The 23,643-nt window shown below is 43.7% G+C and overlaps 1 protein-coding gene across 1 annotated transcript in view; it reads left to right on the forward strand.

The window, feature by feature from the left end:
* The window catches only part of rras (RAS related), a 60,525-nt gene that overhangs the window by 30,283 nt on the left and 6,599 nt on the right, over window positions 1-23,643 (forward strand). The window contains exons 3-5 of the mRNA XM_078161421.1: window positions 14,020-14,122; window positions 15,825-15,933; window positions 16,615-16,733. Of these exons, the coding sequence (XP_078017547.1) occupies window positions 14,020-14,122; window positions 15,825-15,933; window positions 16,615-16,733 (331 nt within the window). The remainder of the gene's footprint in view (window positions 1-14,019; window positions 14,123-15,824; window positions 15,934-16,614; window positions 16,734-23,643) is intronic.

Below are 23,643 nucleotides of genomic sequence, written 5' to 3' on the forward strand. Positions count from 1 at the left end.
AAAGAAGAGCAAAAAGGAGAGTAATAAAAGAAGAGGAAAAACAAGAGTAAACCTCAGTCAGGCGTTCAAGAGATGGAGGCAGCTCCGTGACCAAAGAGGCTTGAAAACCTACGTCCAGCTAGCTTTCTTTCTAATGGATCAGTGAGTAACACGGCTAAATGTTAGCTAGACAAGAGAGGACTGTACTGTACTGGCTGCTAGTTAACTCCTAGCTGGCCAGCATCGCAAATCGCCGCAACCAGGGACCGGGTAGTGAGTGTTGGTCGGCTGACATCCTCGTTGCCATTCTACGACAGTGATACCCCCCTCCCTTCCTTCTGTTCTCTTCTCACGGAGGCAGCTATCGACGGACATCGCCCAGCTAAGTTACCCAGTTACCCAGTTACCCAGCTGTGAACATTAGACTTTTCAATGCAACGGCAGTCGGAGCTCTAGAGACATTATGCTTGTGAAAAAAATGCTGTTTTAGAAGACCCCTCCCTCCCTCTCTCCCTCCCTCCGTACCAATACGTTTAAAAAAGCTACACGACTGGGGCGGACTAGTTAAAAAACGACCGACGGACTCTGAAAAACATGTCTCTCCCGCCTTCATCAGCTCCTTCAACGCCAGAGGCCGACCTCATCAGGCCTTCACCAGCTCCTTCATCGCCAGAGGCCAGCCTTATCAGGCTTTCTTCGGCACCGCCGTCGCTGAGGCGTTGGGCCTCTCCTTCTCCGCCGCTGCAGCCCTCCCAGGGCTTTCCTCCTAGTCCTGCTCCATCGACTCCAACAACGCCCGGTTCATCCGACAGTGACGGTTCTTCTTCACGGCCCGCTCCTGCCGCCGCCACAGACGTGCGAACCGGACCTCCTTGTAAAGGAATGCACGATGAAACGGACTCGGTGCTGTCTGCGGCATTTCTGAATACGGTGAGAGCCGTAGTGAGTAAACTGCTGCTGTATGTTTTGGCCCGGTACAGAAAGGAAATCTGCAACGGGTGTCAAATCAACCATCCGAGTCAGTGTCAGCACGAATGTCTGGAAGAGACGCCGGACTATTTTTACGCGGTACACCACTCCCAGCTGATGGAAAGACTTTGGACGGGTCGGTTTATCCCTACCATCCAACGAGCTCTTAACGCTCGCTGTCTCTGCATGTCCAAGTACCGGGTCCGGGGCGCTTGTGATTTCCTGCTGCATGACTTTAAGACGATGAGACGCATCGAACACTCAATCGCCAAGATTTACAACACGATGACCAAAGGGGATGAGGAAAAGATTGAAATCGTAGACCAAGCTCTGGAGTTTCGGCTTATAGAGTGAAAATGGGTCACTACTGGACTAGACTCGTAACGCGTGTAGAGGAACACGCAGTCATTTGTCATTTAATCCGTGTTTTGGATCAGGTTATTAAAAACAAAATGACTGTGAATCACGCGGGTTTGAACAGGGACGTTAAAGTAACTCGATTGGAATGCATGTTGGATATAGTTAGGTCCCAATCTGTACATACACCCTGGGATGTGTTGGTACGGTCCACATTGCAACTTGTAAAAGACGGTTCGGTGGCCGATGCATTCTACAAAATCATTAAAGAGATGAATGCCTCAAACGTAAGCCATTTGGTCACTCTGTACGCTTTGTTTGTAGACGCCGTGTGTTGTCTCGTACCTGCGGACACCTTGACAGAATTGAGAAGGTTGCATTATTATATTCGCATTATCCACGGGACCTCTGCCATGAGTTGCTTTAGCCTAATGCTATGTTGTTGTTTGTAACCGTGTATAGCTCATTTATCTTAAATGTTTGAATCATGTATATAGCTCATATATCTTAAACGTTTTTGAATCATGTATACCTCGTATTACTTAAATGTTTGAAGCATGTATACCTCGTAAAACTTAAATGTGTGAAGCATGTATACCTCGTATATCTTGAATGTTTGAATCATGTATACCTCATAAAATTTAAATGTGTGAACCATGTATAGCTCGTATCATAAATGTTTGAACCATGTATACCTCGTATAACTTAAATGTTTGAATCATGTATAACTTTTAAATAAATGTTTTGGTAAGCGAGCGGTTGTGTTCATTATTGATTCAACATGTCGGAGAAACGTGTCATGAAAAAGGTTTATTACGACCTGTCTCACCCAGGTAGTTTAGGAGGAGTCGAACGACGCCGCAGGGCCGTACAAGATGAGACGGGCAAAAGAGTAAACCCTGACCGAGTCAGAGAATTTTTAGCCGAGCAAGACGCATACACTCTGCATAAACCTGCCAGAATACATTTTCCCAGAAATAGGGTTTTTGTACGGCGACCTCTGAACCAATTTCAAGCGGACCTCTGTGACATGCAAGCCTTGACCGAGCACAACAACGATTTTAAATATCTGTTGACGGTCATCATGTTTTCAAAGAAAGCGTATGTGCGAGCGCTAAAAAACAAAACGGCGTCTCAAGTTGCCAGGGCGTTTGACTCTGTTTTAGACGAGAGTCAGACCCCTGAAAAGTTACAAACGGATGCGGGTAAAGAATTCTTTAACAGGACTTTTAAGGCGCTGATGGATAAACGCGGTATTAAACATTTCGCCATGGCCAGTGATCTGAAGGCCTCGGTGATTGAGAGATTTAACCGTACGTTGAAAACTAGAATGTGGAGATATTTTACAGCCAAAAACACCCGCAGGTACGTGGACGTCCTGCAGGACTTGGTTAAAAGCTATAATAACGGCTATCACACGAGTATAAAAATGACGCCTATGCAAGTGACGTCCGAGAACACCCTGCAAGTTTTTCAAAACCTGTACGGCTCGATCCCCCTGAGCTTCCAAGAAAAGTTAAAGATGAATTTTAAACAGGGAGATCTCGTGAGAATATCTAAAGTGAGAGGCGTGTTTGATAAGAAATACGAGCAGAGTTATTCCGACGAGGTGTTTACGGTGGCCGAGTGCGTACCCCGAGTACCCACCGTGTACAAACTGAAAGATTATGACGGAGAACCTATCCGGGATACGTTTTACGAAGCGGAGCTGCAAAAAGTAAAGATACCGTGAGACAAGAGCTACGCGGTGGAAGAAATTTTGGACCGACGCGTCGTCGGCGGAGAAAAACAAGCGTTGGTACGCTGGAAAAACTGGCCCGAGAAATTCAACAGCTGGGTCAAGGTCGGCGAGCTGAGAAATCTATAAGAACGCGCCGTACGTCAGATTCGTATTCATTTCATTTCATCATGTCTCAGATCTCAGGCGGCGAGGGGTTTTACATTACCCTGCCCTCCAACGCCAGCGCGCACGTATTTAAAAATAATACCGGCTCCAGTTTCCACGTCGACTTGGCGCAACATATTGACCTGGAGGGCCCGTGGCAAGTGGCCTTGACGGAGATTTCGTACCCGCACACGTGGCATAACATTCCTCAAGACGCGGCCTACTTTGAGTGGAGAAAGAAATCCGCGACACCCGACGGGGAGACTGTAGTCAACCGTCGAAGGTTCAGAGGGGGATATTACGCCAACTTTGAGCAGCTCAGGGCCGAGCTAAACACACATCTTAGAGTCGTCGACAGCAACATTTTTTTAGCGTTTAACAACATCCAAAAAAGATTTGAATTTCAGGCGGGCGGTCAGTATTGTCTGCGCGTTTTGCCGCCCGCGTCTTACATATTGGGCATGAAATCGGGAGAATGGTTCACGTTCGACGCCAGGTTGGCGCCCCACCCGGCCGATATAAAAGCGGGGAATTACCACCTTTACTGCTACAGCGACGTGGTAAGTCATCAGCTCGCAGGCGACGCCTACGCTCCGCTCTTGAGGACCGTCCCTTTACAAGGGACGTACGGAGACGTCATCACGCAGTGTTTTAATCCCGCCTCGTATCTACCAGTCATCAAGAAACACATTGAAAGAATCCACGTTGAGATTAAGACCGATCAAAATAAGCCGGTAAACTTTACCTTTGGCAAGACTATCGTGAAACTCCATTTCAGACCCGCAAAGACCTCGTTGAAACCATGACCCCTTAGCACGATCCTCGTCGTTTTGTGAGCTACTATGAAAACCAAGCGGGCGGAGCCCTCCCCGGTTTTTACGGCTCCCCTGTCATGTACAGACGAGGGATAGGGTCTATATTTTCAAGATTATTCCGTTTCGTGTCCCCTATCGTGAAAAAAGGTTTTGCCATCGCTAAGCCTCATCTCAGGTCGGCCGCTAAAAACATAGCCTTGGAGGTCATAAGCCACGCCGTAGGTAAAATAACGGGTCGAAACTCTGATCAGACGTTTCAAGAAGGATCCGGGGGTATTATGGTTTTGGCCAGAAGAGCGAGAAAGAGACCTCCAGGGGAGCGCGTTTCACGAGGATCTAAAAAACGTCGACGCTCCGCCAAGGGCAAGTCAGTCGGTACAAGAGGCGCTAAGGGAAACAAGTCTACCCGGAGCCCCTCAGCAGCGGCGATAAGGTCCAGCGATATCTTTTAGGAAAAAAAAAAACAAAAACAAAAACAAAACATGGCTCTTTTACATCACAAATCGGCCGAGTGCAGCATGGCGGAACTGGATTTATTTTCGGCCCCCATGACGCAGCTGTCTATAGACGAAAAGCTCTACGCCGAGATTTTGCCTTTATCGGCCATTACCGACTCGGGGCCTATAGAGTTTTTAATTCCCGGAGACGACGAAAAATATTTGGATTTGAACGACACTTTGCTACACCTGCGACTGAAAATTACCAAAGCGGACGGTACGAACCTGGATAATGACGCGCCCGTAGGCCTCGTGAATTATCCTCTGAATACCATTTTCAGTCAGTGCGACGTTATTCTCGGCGATAGATTGATATCGCAATCCAGCGCCACTCACCTGTACAGAGCCATGATCGAAACCCTCCTCAACTTTTCAGAAGATCCTCTAAAAAGTCAGTTTACCTCCGGGTTATTTTACAAACACACGGCAGGCTCAATGGATTCTGTGGTGACAAATAACGGGCCTAACAAAGGTCTGGTGAAGAGAGCTCAGTTCACCGCTGATTCCCACGAGTTTCACCTGCTGGGCCCTCTCCACGCCGACATACTTTTCTGCGAGAGGCTTCTCTTGAACTCTGTGGATCTGAGAATTAAACTGACCCGCGCTAGCGACGCCTTCTGTCTCATGCACGCCGCTAACGCTAATTTTAAATTAAAAATATCGGGCGCTTTTTTGTTTGTCAAGAAAACGACCGTTTCCCCCGCGGTGCGTCTGGGTCGCGCAGCGGCCCTGTTGAGGGGTAACGCGCTCTATCCTTTGTCCCACGTCAACGTAAAAACATACTCCATCCCGGAAAATACTCGAGTATGTAATCAAGAAAATCTCTTTTTGGGCACGATGCCGAAATATGTAGTGTTGGCTATGGTGAACCACAAAGCCTTTACGGGAAGAAGTGACCTGTCGCCCTTCAACTTTGCTCACAACGATGTGGAATACCTGGCCCTCTGTGGTTAAGAATATCTTTACGCCTCTGAGGCGTGGAGTGACACAAAGCACGCAGTAAAGGAGCGTTCCTTTTTAAACGCGCAGACATGACGACGATGATGATGATGATGATGATGATTCAGGAAGACCATGATTTAGGTAGATAGACGACGGGCCACTGCTCCGGTAACAACCCCGATCTCAGTCTGTATTGTTCTGGGCAATTTGGGGTGAGATCTATGATTAAATAACCGTGAGCATCTCTGGTGGCATCTTCAAAGCTTTCTGAAAAAAAAGTTTTTCTCAAAGGAAAAGCCAATATATTTATCTGTAACCTATCTCTGGGGTTTTTAAACAAGACCAGGTAATTACTGTTTAAGCTGATGGTCCGACTGTGTTTGCCCCGATGAAAAACATTCTGCGTCAGCATCATGACGCTCATGTTCCTGTGGTGTCTGTATTGTGTAAAAATCTTGACTACTACGGGATGGTCGGAGGCCTGAAAAATGACGTCGTCCAGGATAATCAAGTGACTTTGATCGGGGGGAAACAGGTTCTCATCATCAAAAGAATCAGGCAAGCCTTCGACAAATTTAATCTTTTTATTCATCTTTTGCAGTTCACCGTACATAGGCTGGAATGAAGTATATATCCATACAATATTTTCAGGCACCTGAGACAAAACATCTTGACAGTTTTCCAATACACTTTTTACAAAAAAAGTTTTTCCACAACCGCTGGGTCCCACAATCTGACATGAGAAAGGCACTCGCAGTCTAGGATCAAAGTCAATCGGCCGGTGGTGTGCGGAAAACATTTCAATAGCCAAACGGCAAAGTTTCACCTGTGGAAAGCAGCCGTCTCTTGTCAAATACCACACGAAACCTTTTTAAAAATGATGAGTTTTTAAGCAGAAACCCGTTTTTATCCCTCTTTATACCGTGTTGAAGAGTCTCGATAAACCCCTCCTCCTCCCTTTCCCCCGTACGGTGGTTTTGCAGGTAACCCTCTACCAGCTCTTTGACGCTGTCAAAATTGATTTTTTCACAACATTCGTGCATCTGAGTAATGCCCTTCACCCGCAACACGGCTCGTTTGTTTTTTCTGGTCAAGTAGGCATAACTTTTAGGACCCGCCGCCGCAAATTCCTGTATGGTGTCGCCCCCCAACTCGTCAGTCAAGTCTCCCAAATAATTACCCAGTTTGAGCCCCTTCTCTCCCTCTTTTGCGACATAAATTAGAGAGTCGGTGTTGAGGTAAAGTACCCGATTTTGCAATTGACGCAAATAGTCGTATAACTTTAGACGGCCGTAGGCTGTGGTGAATGCCGCGATAAACACGTTGTCCGTCTTGTTGGGGGGTGCGATATACCGATCGCCGTGACACCACTGAATCAGAACCGTGGTCTCGTTTAGGAAGGAAAAGTATTTGACTTTGTGTTTTTCTGAAAACATGTAACTGAAAAACTCCTCCGGTTCCCTGACGAGCATGGTCTGGTTCAGGTTACTTCTCTGGGCAAACTTTTTCCATAAGCTATTTAGACAGAGCTTAGCCACCTGTCTTTTAAGATCAGCGCATGTTCGACAGAGGGTGAACACCAGTTTACCCGAGGTTGTTTTGTAGGGCAACACGGGGAAAAACAAACCTCGAGGAGGGTAGACGACGGCCCTGATTAACCCAAAGTAGTTTTGCGGCTCTTTGAAATCTCGGTAAACTATTTCGGGGTGTCCCAGAGGATAGGGAAAGGCACAGTTAACGTAGGGATACAAGGATGTCACGTCCACGTAGTGTATGGTTTCGTTTGCCGCCGCCGTGTATCTCAGCCTCACGGCGCTCGTCCTACCGCCGTACAAAGCGTCGCGGGGTGACAAAGGTCGGGGGGTTTTGGCACGCTTGAGAAAATCTCTCAGAGGCGGATGGGATTTTTTCAACTCGAGCCAATCGTGCTCTCTCATCACGTTCACCTTGAGACCGTGGACGGACTCTAACGTCTGTATACGCGCCACGGTGGAGGCGTGCAACTCATCAAACGATCTGCCCATCAGAGGGCAGGTGTCGTGGGGCTGAAAGCAGGACGGACAGCCGTGATAAAAACAACCCAGAAACTCCCAAGCCGTTTTCACACCTCGGACCTCGGTGTAACCGTCTACAAAGTAGCGACCGATCTGTTTTTCGCCCGCGTTCAACGCGTGCTGAATAAAGACACCCTCGGTATGCGCCACCCACTCTAACCACTGAACGCTGGCGTTTGAGTAGGTTTTGCGACGTCTTCGATAGTCGTCGGGAGAAGGAATGGCCAGGGTGTCGGGACGTAGGAAATTTGTGCGAAACACTTCCATGCAGGCCGAAGCGATGGTGGCGCAGCTGAAAGGGTCCACGCCCGTTTCGTCAATGTAACCTTTTCTGAAAATGTCACAGGCTCGCGCGAGAATATCCACGTCGTTTTGACAGTAGCGGATGGCTTCTTTCTCAAAATTGAACGTGCCGTGACGCACCGTCTCGCACCACGCTTCAAATTCTCTCTTGCCCTCTCTACTCATTTGTTTGACGCCGTAGGCCTCTGGCTCGGGGTAGGGGTCTACGTACTTTAAATGATTCTCGGAGCTAAATCGATGGGAAAAAAACCCCTTGTTTTTATCGGGAAAACCTAGGGCTTTGGGCAGAGCCGACAGACGGCACGTCAAGAAACTGAGACTGTCGATGTATCTGTGTTCGTAATCGGGGTCGGTGAAACGTACGACTTTGCTTCCCTGCATTACGAGTGCCTCGGGCTTCAGGTTCAGAGACAGCATGGCGTTGAGCACAATGTATCCGTCAAATCCTCTAGCGTTGTGAGCGATAAAGACGGATTTTCTGTACACGGGTCGTCTGAAATGCAAAATAAACTGTTTGGCGCAATCTACGCCTTGAGCATTCCACCTTTTGCCGTCGAGGGTTTTCGTACACACCAGAAAAGGGACGTGCGCTCCTGACGAGTCTACGTACGTCTCGAAATCGTAGAAAATCAATTTCTCTGTATGTTTTCTCTCGACGGGTAAACGTTGTATGTAACACAGGTGCTCCTCGCTCTCGTCTTTTTCTAGGGTCGCTCCGCAGATTTTACATTTGACTTTTGGACACGCGTGTTGTTTACCGTTACCATTCATAGCGATGTAGTATAGCATGTCGCATTTTTTGCATCTTTTAATCAGCTCGCAATTACTGACGTATTTTTCAGCCACGGGCCTCTTTACGGGCTCTTTGTGTTTGGCTAAACACGACGCGGAACGGCACGTTCTGTTACAGTCGACGCAAACTACGGGTCGGAGCTCTCGCTCGCTACAGGAGGGGTCCGAGCAAACGGAGCAATGACCCTCGCAATAGTGACACGCGACAGAGGTGTACCCCGCGTAGCAATACTCGCACACATACGGCGAGCCTAGAAAGGATTTCAGGCTCGTTATGCCGTAGTAGTGTTTTTCAAATAGAAACATAAACACCGTCTTTTGTCTTCTCTGTGAATCGGTCGCAAATTTAGAGAGCGTTCGAGCGTTGTCGGTTCTGTAGAACACTACAATTTTGCAGTTTGAGACTTTTTGAAATTTCGCTATATCGCCGAACGTTACCGCGGTCTGATCGTTCAAACCCGCCTTACTTTGAAAGTCTCTGCCGAGCGCAAACGCTTCGCTATCGACGATATCGGGGTAAAGCAGGTGAGCCAAATTAATCGCAAAACAAAGTTGGTTGTCGTGGCCGTTGATTACGACCCGCAGAGACCGTCGCTTTTTTTTAATAATCTCGCCGTCTAAGGTATTAGACAAGAGTCTTCGACCGCCGCCTCGGGGGTTTTTGACGAGTTGGACGGTGAATACCAAATTACCGTCGGTTTTAACGGCCATGTTAGATTGCACAATTCGGTCTAGGAAAGACTGTAAGTGAGTTAAATCAAACTCCTCTCCGCTCACGACGCAGGACGCGCCTTGAGGCAGAGTATCACCTCTCAACTCGAGCTGCACCGCATCTTGTCGTTCGACTTGTGAAATGACGTTCGTCACCGCTTGCGCCATCTCTGTAAACACCCTGACGTAAAATTCACCAAAATCAGCCGTACCTCGATGTAGTTCTGTAACGTTGATGTTGAGCGGATGGCTGGATTCAACATTGTTAAATCTAGGTCGCGTCACCACCCTCGACGAGGGTGAATTTTGAGGCGAGTTTTCTCGTTGCGATGTGTGTTGATGTTCTAAATTTTCCGAACGAACGTCCTCTACATTACCCCCTCGCTGCTGATTTTGACAGTCGGACGTTGCGAGTTGGACATTTTCTAAACGATTTACAGTGTGGTCTATGGCGTTAAAGACGCTCGTTTGATTTTGGGCACTTTGATTATTGTCAATCGGGTCTCGGTTTGCAAATGCGTGTCGTTTGATGTCGAGGGATTGGCGGGTATTTGATTTAACAAATCTTGACATTGGCTTATCGTATTTAAAACAGCTTGCATATGATTAAGTTCGGCGATAGCAACATCAATATCTGAGAACGGGTCAGGGATAAAAGAAATGACGGGGCTTTATTCTCCGATTAAAGAGTCGTACCGCGTGGGTACGCTGTTTGAAGAGGAAGAGGGTATTTGATTTAACAAGTCTTGACATTGATTTATGGTGTTTAAAATGCTTTGAGAATGATCAAGATCTGCGATAGCCATATTGATGTCTGTGAGTGGGTCGGTGATTTCTACATCTTGTTGTGCCTCGCATAAAGACTGAGCGGGTTCTCGAGTTTCATTTAACACATTCTGGTTTAATTCTTGTATCATCACATCAAGTATTGAGGGACAGCGGTTGCTTTCATCCATGGTTACAGAAAATAGAAAACAAAATTTTAAAAAACCAAACAACAACAACAACAACAACCCAAACTTACACTCAAACACCAAGGCCTAGCACAAAGAGGATCTCGCTCATGGCCCTTAGCATAGTACCGACGAGAAGATGTATTTTCTTCTTTCTCCCTCTGACAGGTCGCGCGTACATTTTCTGGGTCTTTTTTGCTGGAAAAAAAAAAAAAATAGAGAGAGAGAGGGGATTATTCTTTATTTTATTCAAATTGTATGCTAAATTAAATAATAAGTAATAAATATGAAATATACGTTTGTAGGTTAGATATATATCCCATATCTATATCACTTTCTTGTTCCTTAAAGATTGAGTTTCATTTAATACATTCTGGTTTAATTCATGCATCATCAAGTTTTGAGGGATGGCGGTTGCTTTCATCCATGGTTACAGAAAACAAAAATAAAAATAAAAAACAAAACTTACGCTCAATCACCAAGGCCCATCACAAAGAGGATATCACTCATGGTCCTTAGCATAGTACAGACGAGAAGATGTATTTCTTGTCTCTCCCTCTGACAGGTCGTACATTTGAAACTATGCGTACATTTTCTGGGTCTTTTTGCTGAAAGAGAGAGAGAAGATAAGATAAGATACACCTTTATTGATCCCATAATTGAGAAATTATTCCGGTCAAGGGGAGAGAGTCGGATTAAAGATTTCAAAATTTAAACTTGAAAAACTAGGCATGCCAAATAAGTACAAAATACAAGAAACGGCGATAAATAACAATTATAATAATAGTAATAATAATAATAATGAGAAGCTGTGAATGAAAATGAGCTGTGGATAAAAGGGAGCGCATCTTGTGCAAAGTGATCATTTTAAAAGTCATTATTTTATTCAAATTGTATTCTTAATGAAATAAAAACAAGTAATAAAGATGAAATATACGTTTGTTGGTTAGGGGGGAACGTTTATGAGCCGACGCGTGTTTCACATCGGACCTATATCACATATGCAATGTACGTTTGTTGGATAGGGGGGAACGTTTATGTGCCGACGCGTGTTTCACGTCGGACATGTATCGATAATGGTCCAACTTCATGTTTGTAGCATTGCAGCATGAAGCCGACACAGATCCTGCGTGTTTACTTTTTTTTAAAGAAAATAAAAGTTTTTTGGTTTTTTTTGACTCACCGGTTTTACGACCGTTGCGAGAAACACTTGGTCGACCGTCGCTGTCACTGCTGTCGCTGCTGCTGCTGCTGGTGCTGCTGCTGCTGCTGCTGGGCGTCCGCCACCTCTTCCTCCCGGGTGCAGAAGAATGTAGCGTTTGTACAGGAGGACGTGTAGCGTCCTTCGTATGCTCCGGAGCGGTCTGAGACGATGGTTGGACCGGGTCAGCTCTTTTAACCACGTCGGCTGTTGAGGGAATCGGCGCCGGAGCAGAATGCTTAGTTTCTTCGGCCTCTGCTTGACGAATGATTTCACTCAACTCTTCCAGATCATCAACCGTGACTGTAAAACAAACAAAAACAACGGAATATATTGTGTATTAGATGCGTAAATGTGTATGAGATGTGCATTAACAACATCAACGAGAACAAGACTTACAGTCGGACAGGTTGTTATACTCTGGGCTCATGAGATAACCTTCGTCCGTTAGATTGATGATGTCTGTCAATAGAAAATAATAATAAATTAACGGATCGCTGTGAAACTTAAAGGACAAGAAAATGGTTTTAAAAAAGATGGTAAAAGTTTTCTTACCAAAGTCCATGATAGGTCTCGGTGTTCCTGTAAATGCGCTCTTTGCTGTGAGTAACTAACGAACGGTGGAAAAAGCTCCTATTTAAAGAAAACCGTACGAATGGTAACTTGTGCTTTATTGATTGTAGTAGGCCTATGTGCTTAAAAGCTCACTCCATAATGGTCACCCCATATGCTAAGGTGATTTGGAGAAACTGACGCAAAGTGAATAGTATGCGTGTGTGTTTGTGTGTGTGTGTGTGTGCGCGCGTGTGCGTGCGTGCATGTGTGGAGGTGAATGTTGGGTGAGAATCGCTTGCACTTTCACACTTTGTACTTTTAGTTAGAACTCATCTTTTCACCCTCTGTAACTCATATAATTAACGTGTTTTTTCATGTCACAAACAAAAAGAGTTTAAATAAACTGAATATTTAATTGCTGTGTGTGTGTTTGAGAGAAAGAGAAAGGGAAGCAAGAAGATGGTGAGGATTTATTTTAACTACATCACCGTATCGTGATATTGTGTCTGGCGCGTCTCCTCCCCCCCTCCCTACATCCTGGCTCCCACAACATTCACCCCGGTGTGTTATTGGGAAAGTTCTTTATTCACAAATGCGGATATTTTAAGACTCATTGCAGGAATGAGCTACAACTCTCAAGTCCCTCAGTCTTGTTAAAGAAAAGAAAGCCCTTACATTATTTTCTTTACTAGAAACATTTAAGTGTGATTTATTTTTTATTTTATTGTATCTATCTTTCAATAAAAAAAAAAAAAACCATTCACCTCAGTGTTCACCCCAAGAGGAAGGAGTGATGCGGATACCCAAACGATTAAGAAGAGATTAAGAAGATTAGATTCATTGATTCAAAGAAAAACATGATACGGGTAAAAGTGCTCCGTAGCTCAGGGTTAAGAACACATATTGACGGATCTCAACAATGATTGGTGTTTGGCTGAGATCTAATACCATAATATTGACGGATCTCAACACACACACACACGCACACACGGTCTCTTAGCTGACAGAAGGTTCCAAAAAGGGAGGGGTAAATGAGCGAGAAAAACCTTATGATGATGTCATACATCCGCACTCAGGAGGGAGGGGAGGGTGGGGCGACTCTCCCCAAGCTCTCCCCAAGCTGGCCTGGATAGCAGGGAGATCATGTCGGTCACTGGCCATAAATGTGAGGGCAGCCTTCGCAGCTACTGGGCACCCAGCATCTCTGACCGGGAGAAGTGGAGTAAAATCCTCTTCTCCGCTCCCGTTTGTCTGGTGAATGCCTCTCCTCTGTCAATACACTCTGCCAGCAATTTAATAATATTGATGCCAGTTGTAACATTTGAATGTTTTAGTAGTAAGCCATGTTCTAAGCGGGATAATGTATAGTGAGCCGGTAACGGTTGAAAAATAACTCCACTGCGCGTCGGGGTTCCATTCCCGTTGGGAATTATTTTTCAACAGTCACTGGCTCACTATACATTATCCCTTACGTGTCTACTGTTGTGTTTGTAATGATACTGTACATATTGGTATAATTTATTGTGAGTTGTTTGTACTGGTACTGTGCATTCTGGTATAATTTATTTTTTTTATTTTTTTAATTTGCATTACTATTTGTTTTTTCTTCAGATAAATCTGATAATTGTTGCTCAGTCTCTTTACTCATTCATTTAGTAGAGTGTCCACACACCTTCTCATTCTACATATACATAGAAGTATATCGGTGGCTTTACAGCCTACATTTTATTGATTATCTCTGATCCCCACGGTCAATTTGGTCATTGCGACAGTGCGAGCAATAACGCTGACGCTAGGTGGCGCCAAGCTAAAAAAATCAAATCCTATCTGTTGCCGCTTTAATCTGTAGGAACCCTAAAAACAAGTGATAACAGAGGGAAACCAACACTTTGTCTGGGAAATGCTGTTTCTGTTGACCTGTACAGGAAAAGGAATGGACTGGGATAAACTTTATACTCTGTGTGTGTGTGTGTGTGTGTGTGTGTGTGTGTGTGTGTGTATTTCAGTCCTGGATACAGCAGGTCAGGAAGAGTTTGGAGCGATGAGGGAGCAGTACATGCGCTCAGGAGAAGGCTTCCTATTGGTGTTTGCACTCAACGACCGGGGCAGGTAATTGAAAGTTTGTGTGAGTGCATAGCATGATAAATACCTCAGAAGTAGAGACACAGTGAGCTGAATGGTTTGTCAGTGTAACCGTGTAATGCCGTCACTCACATCGACAGTCTGTCTTCCTGCTGAACAGGAAATGAAGTGAGCAGTTGCTCGTGGTGAGACTTGCATGAGGTCTCACTGTCCAGCTGTTATTTAGAGATGTGCGGAGAGGTCAGGACATTCAACATTCCGTCTTTGTTACACCTAATTGATACAAGTAGAAGAGAGTATAATTCTTCGGTTTTGGCTTCTCAGCATTACAGCAATAAAACTTAGAAGAGAAAGGCATTAAAAAAAGAATAATAAAGAAATGGTACTTTGAAAAACAGTGAGGAGCACAGAACAGGTTGACCTTACCTAGTGCCACTTTGTGGACTAAATATCATGGATATCTGTTCAAGTGCATGTGTTCTGTTCGAACAAAACCACCACCTAGTTTAACACGTGTCTCACACACACAATAAAACATATGTGAGATGACATTATTAGTGTTGTGAAACATTTGTTGGAAGGGCTGTTGTATTAGATGACATGAGACTGTAGAGGTGTTGATGATGGAGTCAACCCCTGTCTCTGTTTTCATGTGGTTTGCATTAGAGCTAAATAGACACCAGCAGATTCACACTGTTTAAACAGGTTCTGTCAGTTGTTAGATGAAGACCTTATGATTAGCAGTTTATAGTTGAATATAAGCAGAAGGACAGATATTTATTCTGTCCGGATTGAGTTTTCTTCCTATTTTCTGTACTGGGGCCAGTTATGGGCGTGTATTTCCACGGTGCTCAGGTGAGGGCGGGGCTTTATAAAAAGGTAGTGATCAAGAAGGTAGTTCCAACTCCTGATTATGGTTGTGCAAAAGCTAAATTGCAAGTAATGCAACATATCTAAAAGCCTTGTGACTCAACATTTATACAGGTGAAGTACATTCGGATAGATATTTATACCTGACAGGACAAACGGGAAACAGCACTTCAAATGAAAAGCACTGTACTTCATAACATAAAGTGTGTTTTTTACAAACTTGACACGAGCCCTGAGTCACTTGCAGTCCATTCAGAATGGGCCAGCACCCCACTTTAGGACCCACTGTTGCACTGTTTATAATTTTGTTTTTCCATAACAATGTTCATGCATTGAAATATTCAGTTTTACACTTTATTACACACTTGTTACTATTAAGTAAACCCATCCTCCACATATGAAAAAAGAAAGAGAACTCACTGTTCACAGATAATGGTTAGTTTTTATACTTATCAGGTCCCTCTCACCCCAAATAGCTAAGAGATTTCAAAAACGCATACCAGACAAAAGCTGGGCTCTAAGGAGGATACAGTACATGTGTTGGCTGTATACAATTCTGTGTTTTTGAATTATAAGTGGGAGTTTTCAGAAAGCTTTTCTCAGTGTTTACAGTAATGACCTTTGTATTTGATTGCATTATTAATAACTCTAGCTGTTGCCTGCTGGCACTCATCATCATCATTATCTGCCTTTAAAGGTCTGTTTTCTGGAACACCAGACTGCTGCATTTAAAAGAGATAAGCGGAGCTGATCTGATTGGTCATTATTGTTCTCCTGTGCAAAGTACATTCTCTCCTGTAAATCAGAATGCATTTGTTGATACTTAAATTACTAATTCTTTCCTTCTGTCACCTGATAGCTACCATGAGGTCCAGAAATTCCACACTCAGATCCTGAGAGTGAAGGACCGGGATGACTTCCCTATGGTGCTGGTTGGAAACAAGGCTGATCTGGAACAGCAAAGAGTGGTGAGGAATTCCCTTGTGCATTTTTATGGGGTCAATTAGGTTTCCCATTATTTGTGAAATATGGTTGCCTGATATCAGCCTGAAGAGTCAACATGAACTCAGTGGAGTGGGCAGATTCAAAGGTGTTGACCCAGGACAGGAGTGGAGTGCAGACAGATGTACTCCAAAAAGTCAAGGTTAGGTCATCCACGGTTAGGAAATAACAGGGAATTTCTTGGACAAACTAATCTGATTTGCTGGATGAGGTCACCATATTTAAGGGAGGAGCAGTAAATCACTTAATGACAAAGTTCAAACACAGCTGTGAGTCAGATGGGCGGGAAGACTGCATCTCAGCAACTATCACACTGAAAATAAATGATGTAAATAAATGTCAAATGCAGCTTATACTTGACTAAAAATGTGTTTCTTACACCAATCTATCAACAGAAAACAAAAAAGCAAACAGTAACCTGTTACTAGCTGTTTTGTTCATTTGTTTTGTTTGTGTAGAGGGAAGCAAACCCAGTTCCATATTACTTTATTATGTATTAACTTCTTACAGTACAGTAATGTATGGGTGGACCGCTCAGTACTGAAATGAACGCAGGGTACAACGAGAGCACAGCTGTACAGAATGAAAAGGACGAGGAGACAGTGGAAGATCCTACTGACCTCACACATTGTTTGCATTGTTTGCAGATCTCCAGGGAGGATGCTCAGGCATTTGCCAGAGAAAACAGGATCCACTACATGGAGGCTTCGGCCAAGAATCGCTACAACGTGGACGAAGTCTTCATGGAGCTGGTACAAATTATCAGGTACAGTCCTTATTTATTTGACTTTATTTTAGTCGGGTTGGAGTAACAAATAATGGGTCTCATTCAAGAAAGGTGAGCAGAACTAATTTGTTTGTAAACTGTTTTTAGAAGTAAATTTACGTGTATTTCGCCAATCATCAATATGTTAGTAGCTCCAAGCTTTTTGTAGGTACTAACAAAATCTACACCTGCTTCTGACTGCTCATAGTGCTTGTGTAAATAAGATATTCCACATAAATATTGCTTGTCATTGTTAGAAACTATAATTTTAATGTGTATTGTGCTCTCTTATTCACATTATGCAGATGCCTTTGGAACACCTAAGTTAAACATGGCAAAAGATTAGAAATATAACACAGTTAGCTAAATTAGTTGGCATTTAGCAGATTTGAGCTTCAGATTAGGTGTTTTAAAAACGTGATTCCAAAATTGGAAATTGCTGTTCTCAGAATAAATAAAATAACAAAGGAACGCGCTCCTCCTCTCCTCCCCTGCATTCTTTATGCACCACAGCCCCAAACTGCATGTCATTTTGTTTAATTTGATTATGAGAGACACGACATGGGATGCACCCGTCCATAGTAATTATGACCTCCATATATGGTGGTCACTGGCTATTCATGGACGGGGGTGTATGCTAATTGCTGACCAGCGGGAGCCCTCTGTCAATTTAGGATTGATTGGCATTCATGAACATACACGTCTACGATCAAATCTGAGTTTTCTGTGGCGTTCATGAATCCGGTGTAGGTTTTTAGTACTAAGGTTTTTTTAAGTGCAAATCTGCTAACAGATTTACTAACATTTCATGAATGAGACTCAATATGTTTAAAGTCTCCTCAGAGGCCAAAACACTGCACAGAGCAGTGTTTCCCCTACCATTATATTAGGGGGGGACTCTCCTCAGTAGCAGAGGAAGGAGCAGAGAGGACAGGAGGACTGATACTGACTTTTGATTTGATTTGATTTGATTTGATTTGATTTGATTTATTGACACAAGCAATACATAGAATTTTAAACAATAAAAACATATGTCTGCATTTGTCAGGGATGGAATGAAAAAGTCCAAGAGTTATTTCCATCGTTGTCCCTGTTATAACAGCAGTCCAAGTGGTGGCATGCATCAGTAAAGTGCTTGACGGTCTACATTAATCACAAGTTAATTAAGAGCAATAGTAAATGAAACCACAATAGTGCAAAAAAGAGCGTTAACACTTATAAAGGTAGGTCGCTCGGGCTGCCACTAACGATTATTTTCATTGTCGACTAATCATTTCATCGAAAAATGTGCTAAAATGTTGAAAAATGTCGGTCTGTCTCGCCCAAACCCCAAAATTACATCATCTAATGTCTTGTTTCATACTCACGCCAAAGGGATTTAGTTCACTGTCACAGGAGAGTGTGTAAAGCTGCCAATATCTGAATGTAAGAAGCTGTAGTAAGAGTATTTTGGGGTACTTTTATAGTACTTTTCTATGAAAAATGACTCAAACCAATTAGTCGACTACTAAAATAGTCACCGATTATTTTAATAGTCGATTAGTCATCGATTAGTCGACTAATCGTGGCAGCCCTATAGGTCGCAGAACAGTAGTTTCCTAATCTTTGATTTAAAAGATACTGCTCTTTCCGTTTCTTGTATGGAGAGCGGTAGTTTGTTCCACTCCACGGCACCGGCATAGATAAAGGATTCACCTCCTGTCTTTGTCCTGTGTTTATATAGGGCAACATTTCCTCAGCTAGCTCTAGTATTATGTCCATGTGCAGTTCTCTTGAAATAATTATTAAAATAAGTTGGAGGTCTATTATTCAAAATACTGTGGACCATAGTAAATTGGATCTGTCTAGCTCTGGCCTCAACAGGTAGCCACTGTAATTGTTTAAATTGAGCCATTCCCATGTGGCTCCTGTGGTTCAGCCTCAGGACTACTCTAATTAGTTTGTTCTGTGATGTATGAAGTTTTTGTTTCAGGGCTTTGTTTAGACTCAAGTACCAGGAACTAATAGTGTAATCAAAGTGACATTGAATTAAACAGGAAGCTAATATCTTTAGACACTCCTGGTTCAGTAGTGTAGCCTTTCTTGCAAGGAATCTAGTTCTAGCATTTATTTTTCCCAGGGTCTTTAGAGCCATAGAAGCGCCCCCTAGAGACCCATCAAGGATACAACCTAAGTATTTAATTGAGGGCTGCGATGTGATTGTTACCCCTCCAGTAGTTATAACAAGTTTGTCCTCCTTGCTCAACCTAACTTTTGAGCCTTATAATATAGGTCTTACCTAGGTGCAATAGCAACCTATTTTCAGACAGCCAGGTTTGAACCCTGTCTAGATTCTCTCTTAGAATGTTCTGTATGCAATATATGCCTTTGTGCAATGCGAGAACGGCAGAATTGTTAGCATATATAAAGGGCTGGAGCAAGCAGCTTTCATGTCATTGATGTAGAGTAGGAAGAGCAGTGGCCCGAGCACACTGCCCTGTGGAACCCCACAGGAAACAGGCATGGCCTCTGACAACACTCCCCCAACATCAACTCGCTGGTCCCTTCCTGATAGATAAGACCCTAGCCACTTAATGGCGGAGCTGTCTAATCCTAGAGCCTTCATCTTTAGCAGCAGTATGTTATGGTTGACTGTGTCGAAAGCTTTTTGGAGGTCTAATAGAACAAGTCCACACATTCTCCCTTGATTGACTTCTTTCTTAACCTTAGAGATTACACTTATAATCTATAGTTGCTAGGGTCAGATTTACTTCCCTTTTTGTAGATTGGAGTTACTTTCGCATGTTTAAAATCAGTGAGAAATTTTCCTTGCTCCAGTGAAAGATTAATTATACACATTATGTATGGAGCAATGTCAGCCGAAGCATCTCTTAAGAACCTAGCACCAATCCCATCAAGCCCAGTAGCCTTAGTAATATTAAGCTTGCTCAGCATTTTCTCTACATAGTCGACTGTAACCCTATTAAAAGAAAAAGCATCTTCCTTGACTCCTAGTTCACTGTAGTATTGGGTAACAAAGTCCTCACCTGTTTAATCTGGCAATTTGGAGACCAGGTTGCTGGCAATAGAGGTGAAAAAAGTGTTAAAAATCATTTCTTTGTCGAACCCTATGTCCTTGTCTGTTTGTAACCCTATGTTTACCTCATTAGTCTTTGATTTACCACTACAGCCTAGGTCTTTAGTGTTTTCCATAATTTTGAGGGATTTTTGCTGTTATCCTTAATTACTTCAGAGTAATAGTTCTGCTTACTTGTCTTGATCATTTTCTGTGTTATATTCCTACATTTCTTAAAATGTTCAAAATCATCTGGTTCTTGAGATTTTCTAAATTTAGCCAACGCTGAGTCCCATTGCTTTATCATTTCCCTAATTGAGTGGTCAAACCAGGGGTTGCTCCTTTGTTTAATTCTAATCTGTCTGGGAGGGGCTACTGCATCTACTGCCTTGATAAATAAACATTTAAAAGTGCCCCAGGCCTTGTCTACATCACAGGCATTTGTTATAGGAGACCAATCCAGGTTTTTCAATTGAGATCTTAAAGTTTCTACAGAGTAATTTTTGAGTGATCTAATGCAGATAACTTTATGCGCAGAAAAAGGTACCCTGTGTCTCTTTCTTGTGCAGTAGATAAGGTAGTGATCACTAATTCCATATCCAATAACCCCACTGTGAGTTATATTTGATTCGTCAGTCACTAAAATTAGATCAGTGGTAGTTTGGGTCGTTTGGCAAACCGGAGTGGGTCCTTTAATTATTTGCGTCAAACCGGAGGACTTGCAAAAGTTGTTATACGCCTTGTAGGTAGCGTAGCTTACATCAGAGACATCTGTATTAAAATCTCCTAATAATTCAAATAAACACAAGAAGATTGTGCTTTAGAGAAAGGATCAACACTCAGTGAATAACCCCCTAAGCCCTATGATAAGCTATTATGGCAAGTCTTAACTATACAGACCAGTGAGGAGTGATAACTAACATGTCTTTGGGGTCATCGGGTGGGAACCTCCTTTCACCAGTGTTTCATCTAGTTGGTCCCACGACACCTCCAGGAGGCTAGACAGTGATCTCTGGCGTCCCAGAGACACTCCCCTAATGCCAGGTCTCACTGCTCCCCGCACCAACCCAATAACCTCCTTTACCTTACTTACGCATGGCTTTCTCAGCCCAAACAGCACTGCCACCTTCAACCAAACCCAGGCTCTGTACATGCGAGCTCCAGGTAGAAACAGTGCTGATACTACCTTTCCTAGCACATTCACCATACTCTATTTCACACGCTACATAGCATAATTCCAATATAAGCTAAAGTTAAAGGAGATAGATAAACTCACAAGATCAGCAAACACACTCACATTGCAGCATAGTCTCAAACAAAAGGGATTCAAATCGGCCACTCCCACACTTAAATAACCTTCTTCTTCCTGGATTTCCTCCTGAGAGGAAGTGGATCTCTCCTCCTGATCTCAAGGAGTTATGTACTCTGCCTAGTAGTTCTGCTACTAAGTGCTAAGTACTAAGTGCTCCCCGCACCAACCCAATAACCTTCTTTACCTTACTTACACATGGCTTTCTCAGCCCAAACAGCACTGCCACCTCCAACCAAACCCAGGCTCCGTACATGCGAGCTCCAGGTAGTGACAGTGCCGATACTACCTTTGCTAGCATGTTCACCATATCTCTATCACATCTATTTCACACCCTACATAGCATAACTCCAATATAAGCTAAAGTTAAAGGAGATAAATAAACTTACAGGATCAGCAAACACACTCAATTCAAATTCAATTCAATTCAGATTCAAATAGACCACTCTCACACTTAAATAACCTTCCTCTTCCTGGATTTCCTCCTGAGAGGAAGTGGATCTCTCTACCTGATCTCAAGGAGTTATGTACCCTGCTTAGTAGTTCCCCCTGCTGGCCCCCAACTGACATTATGCCTGCAGCTAAACATTTCAACACCTGGTTATGTCGCCATGTTGCCTTATGACAAGCTAACTTTACAGCCTGACAAAATATGCTTTAAGGTTGTGGTACCTGAACACAATGGGCATAATAGGTCCCCATTTACCCACAGTTTTAGGTTCTGGGGGGTTGGTAACACATCATATGTAGCCCCTACCAGGAATCTAATACGATTCTCCTCCATACTCCACAGGTCCCTCCAACTAAGCTTCCTCTTCTCTACACTTTCCCAATTCAACCACTGTTCCTGTTTAGCCTGGGCCACTACCTTTGCACCCCTTAATATCTCCTCCTGTCTACGTATCTCTTCCACGACCAGCTTTCTTTTATCTTTGAGACCTGCTTTATTCCATACCAGTTTGCCTGAGCCAAGCCCCAGGCCTCCCCGGCCTGGATGCCTCTGCATGCCTAAGAGCTGCCTCTGACTCCTGAACTGCCGATCTTGGGTTCCATTTCCTCCCCTTGGTTGGATTTGGAACCACACTCCTAACTACCACGTCCTTACTCCCAGATAACAAGAGCTCTGTCCTGACCTTGGTACATTTAAATTCCTCTGTTAAACTAGATACTGGCAGCTGAAGTATTCCTTCTCCATACGATGCAACACTACTTAGGCACCTAGGAGCCCCCAACCACTTCCTAATATAGGAGCTAACCGACCTTTCAATTCTCTCCACAACGGATTTTGGAATTTCACAAATTGACAATGGCCACATTTAGGGCTGTGACAATAACTGCATCACCGCAGTACCGCGGTCACGTGATGCCTACCGCAGTGAAGAGGTCATCACCGCACAAAAAAAAAAAAAAAAGAAAAAAAAGCTGATTCATCATGGTGGCGGATCTGGTTGCCAAGCCAAATATTAAAAGAATACTCCGACGATTTGGGAGTGCATCACAAGGAGTGAAAACTTTGCAGCTATCACTAAGTTAACCTGGAAAAAACACCCAGGCCTGCAGGAGCTGATGGACAGCTTTCAGTCGAGTGAGTAATATCGTCCATGTCGTGTCTTTGTTTGCTTTTACCGAGTGACCTAGCGTACCTGTCCCAGAGCCAGCTGCAGCTGTTGCTCACCAGTGTATCCATCCACGCAGGAGGTAAACACACTATCATGTATCAAACCTCTTCTAAAACAACTAAAACAGACTCTCTTTTTTTGAATTAATGTTTAAACATGTTTATTTTAAATGTGACGTATTACCACCATACCGCGGTGATACGTCACTCTGTCACCGCTGCGAGAAAAAATAGATACCGTCACCGCCCTAGCCACATTAACCTAGGATATAGCCCAAATTGCAAACACTACAACTTCAACTTTCCTGGAAGTTCTGATTTATCTATTCCATCCAATCCTTCCGCCACATCTTTTCTAAATTTCACCACCTGTTCCTCATCATTCAACTCTACATTGTACCACCTACCTAAGCTATTTACTGACTTTTCCCTAATTGTTGGGATTTCCTCATCATCCATGAAAAAACTTCCTATCACTTAACTTCCCTTTACTTATTGAGATGCTTCTAGACTTACTAGGCTTGATCTTCATGCTGGCCCACTTGAGGTTCTTATTTACCTTCTCTAGTAGCCTCTTTGTACATGGCATTGTTGTGGTCACCAGTGTCATGTCATCCATGTAAGCCCTAACTGGTGGAAGATGCAACCCGTTCTGCCATCTCTCTCCACCTACCAACCACTTAGAAGCCCTGATGATTACTTCCATCACCATTGTAAATGCTAATGGAGAAATTGTACACCCTGCCATGATGCCTATTTCTAGCCGCTGCCAACCTGTTGTGAAACCTGCCTTACTTAGACACAACCTAATGTCCTGAAAGTATGCTTTCACTAAGTTAACAACTACCTGTGGCACTTTGAAGTAGTCAAACACACTCCAAATGAGGCTATGTGGTACTGAACCAAATGCATTTGCAAGATCTAAAAA

The sequence above is a fragment of the Epinephelus lanceolatus genome, chromosome 18 (assembly GCF_041903045.1).
Source record: "Epinephelus lanceolatus isolate andai-2023 chromosome 18, ASM4190304v1, whole genome shotgun sequence".
Taxonomy (NCBI): domain Eukaryota; kingdom Metazoa; phylum Chordata; class Actinopteri; order Perciformes; family Serranidae; genus Epinephelus; species Epinephelus lanceolatus.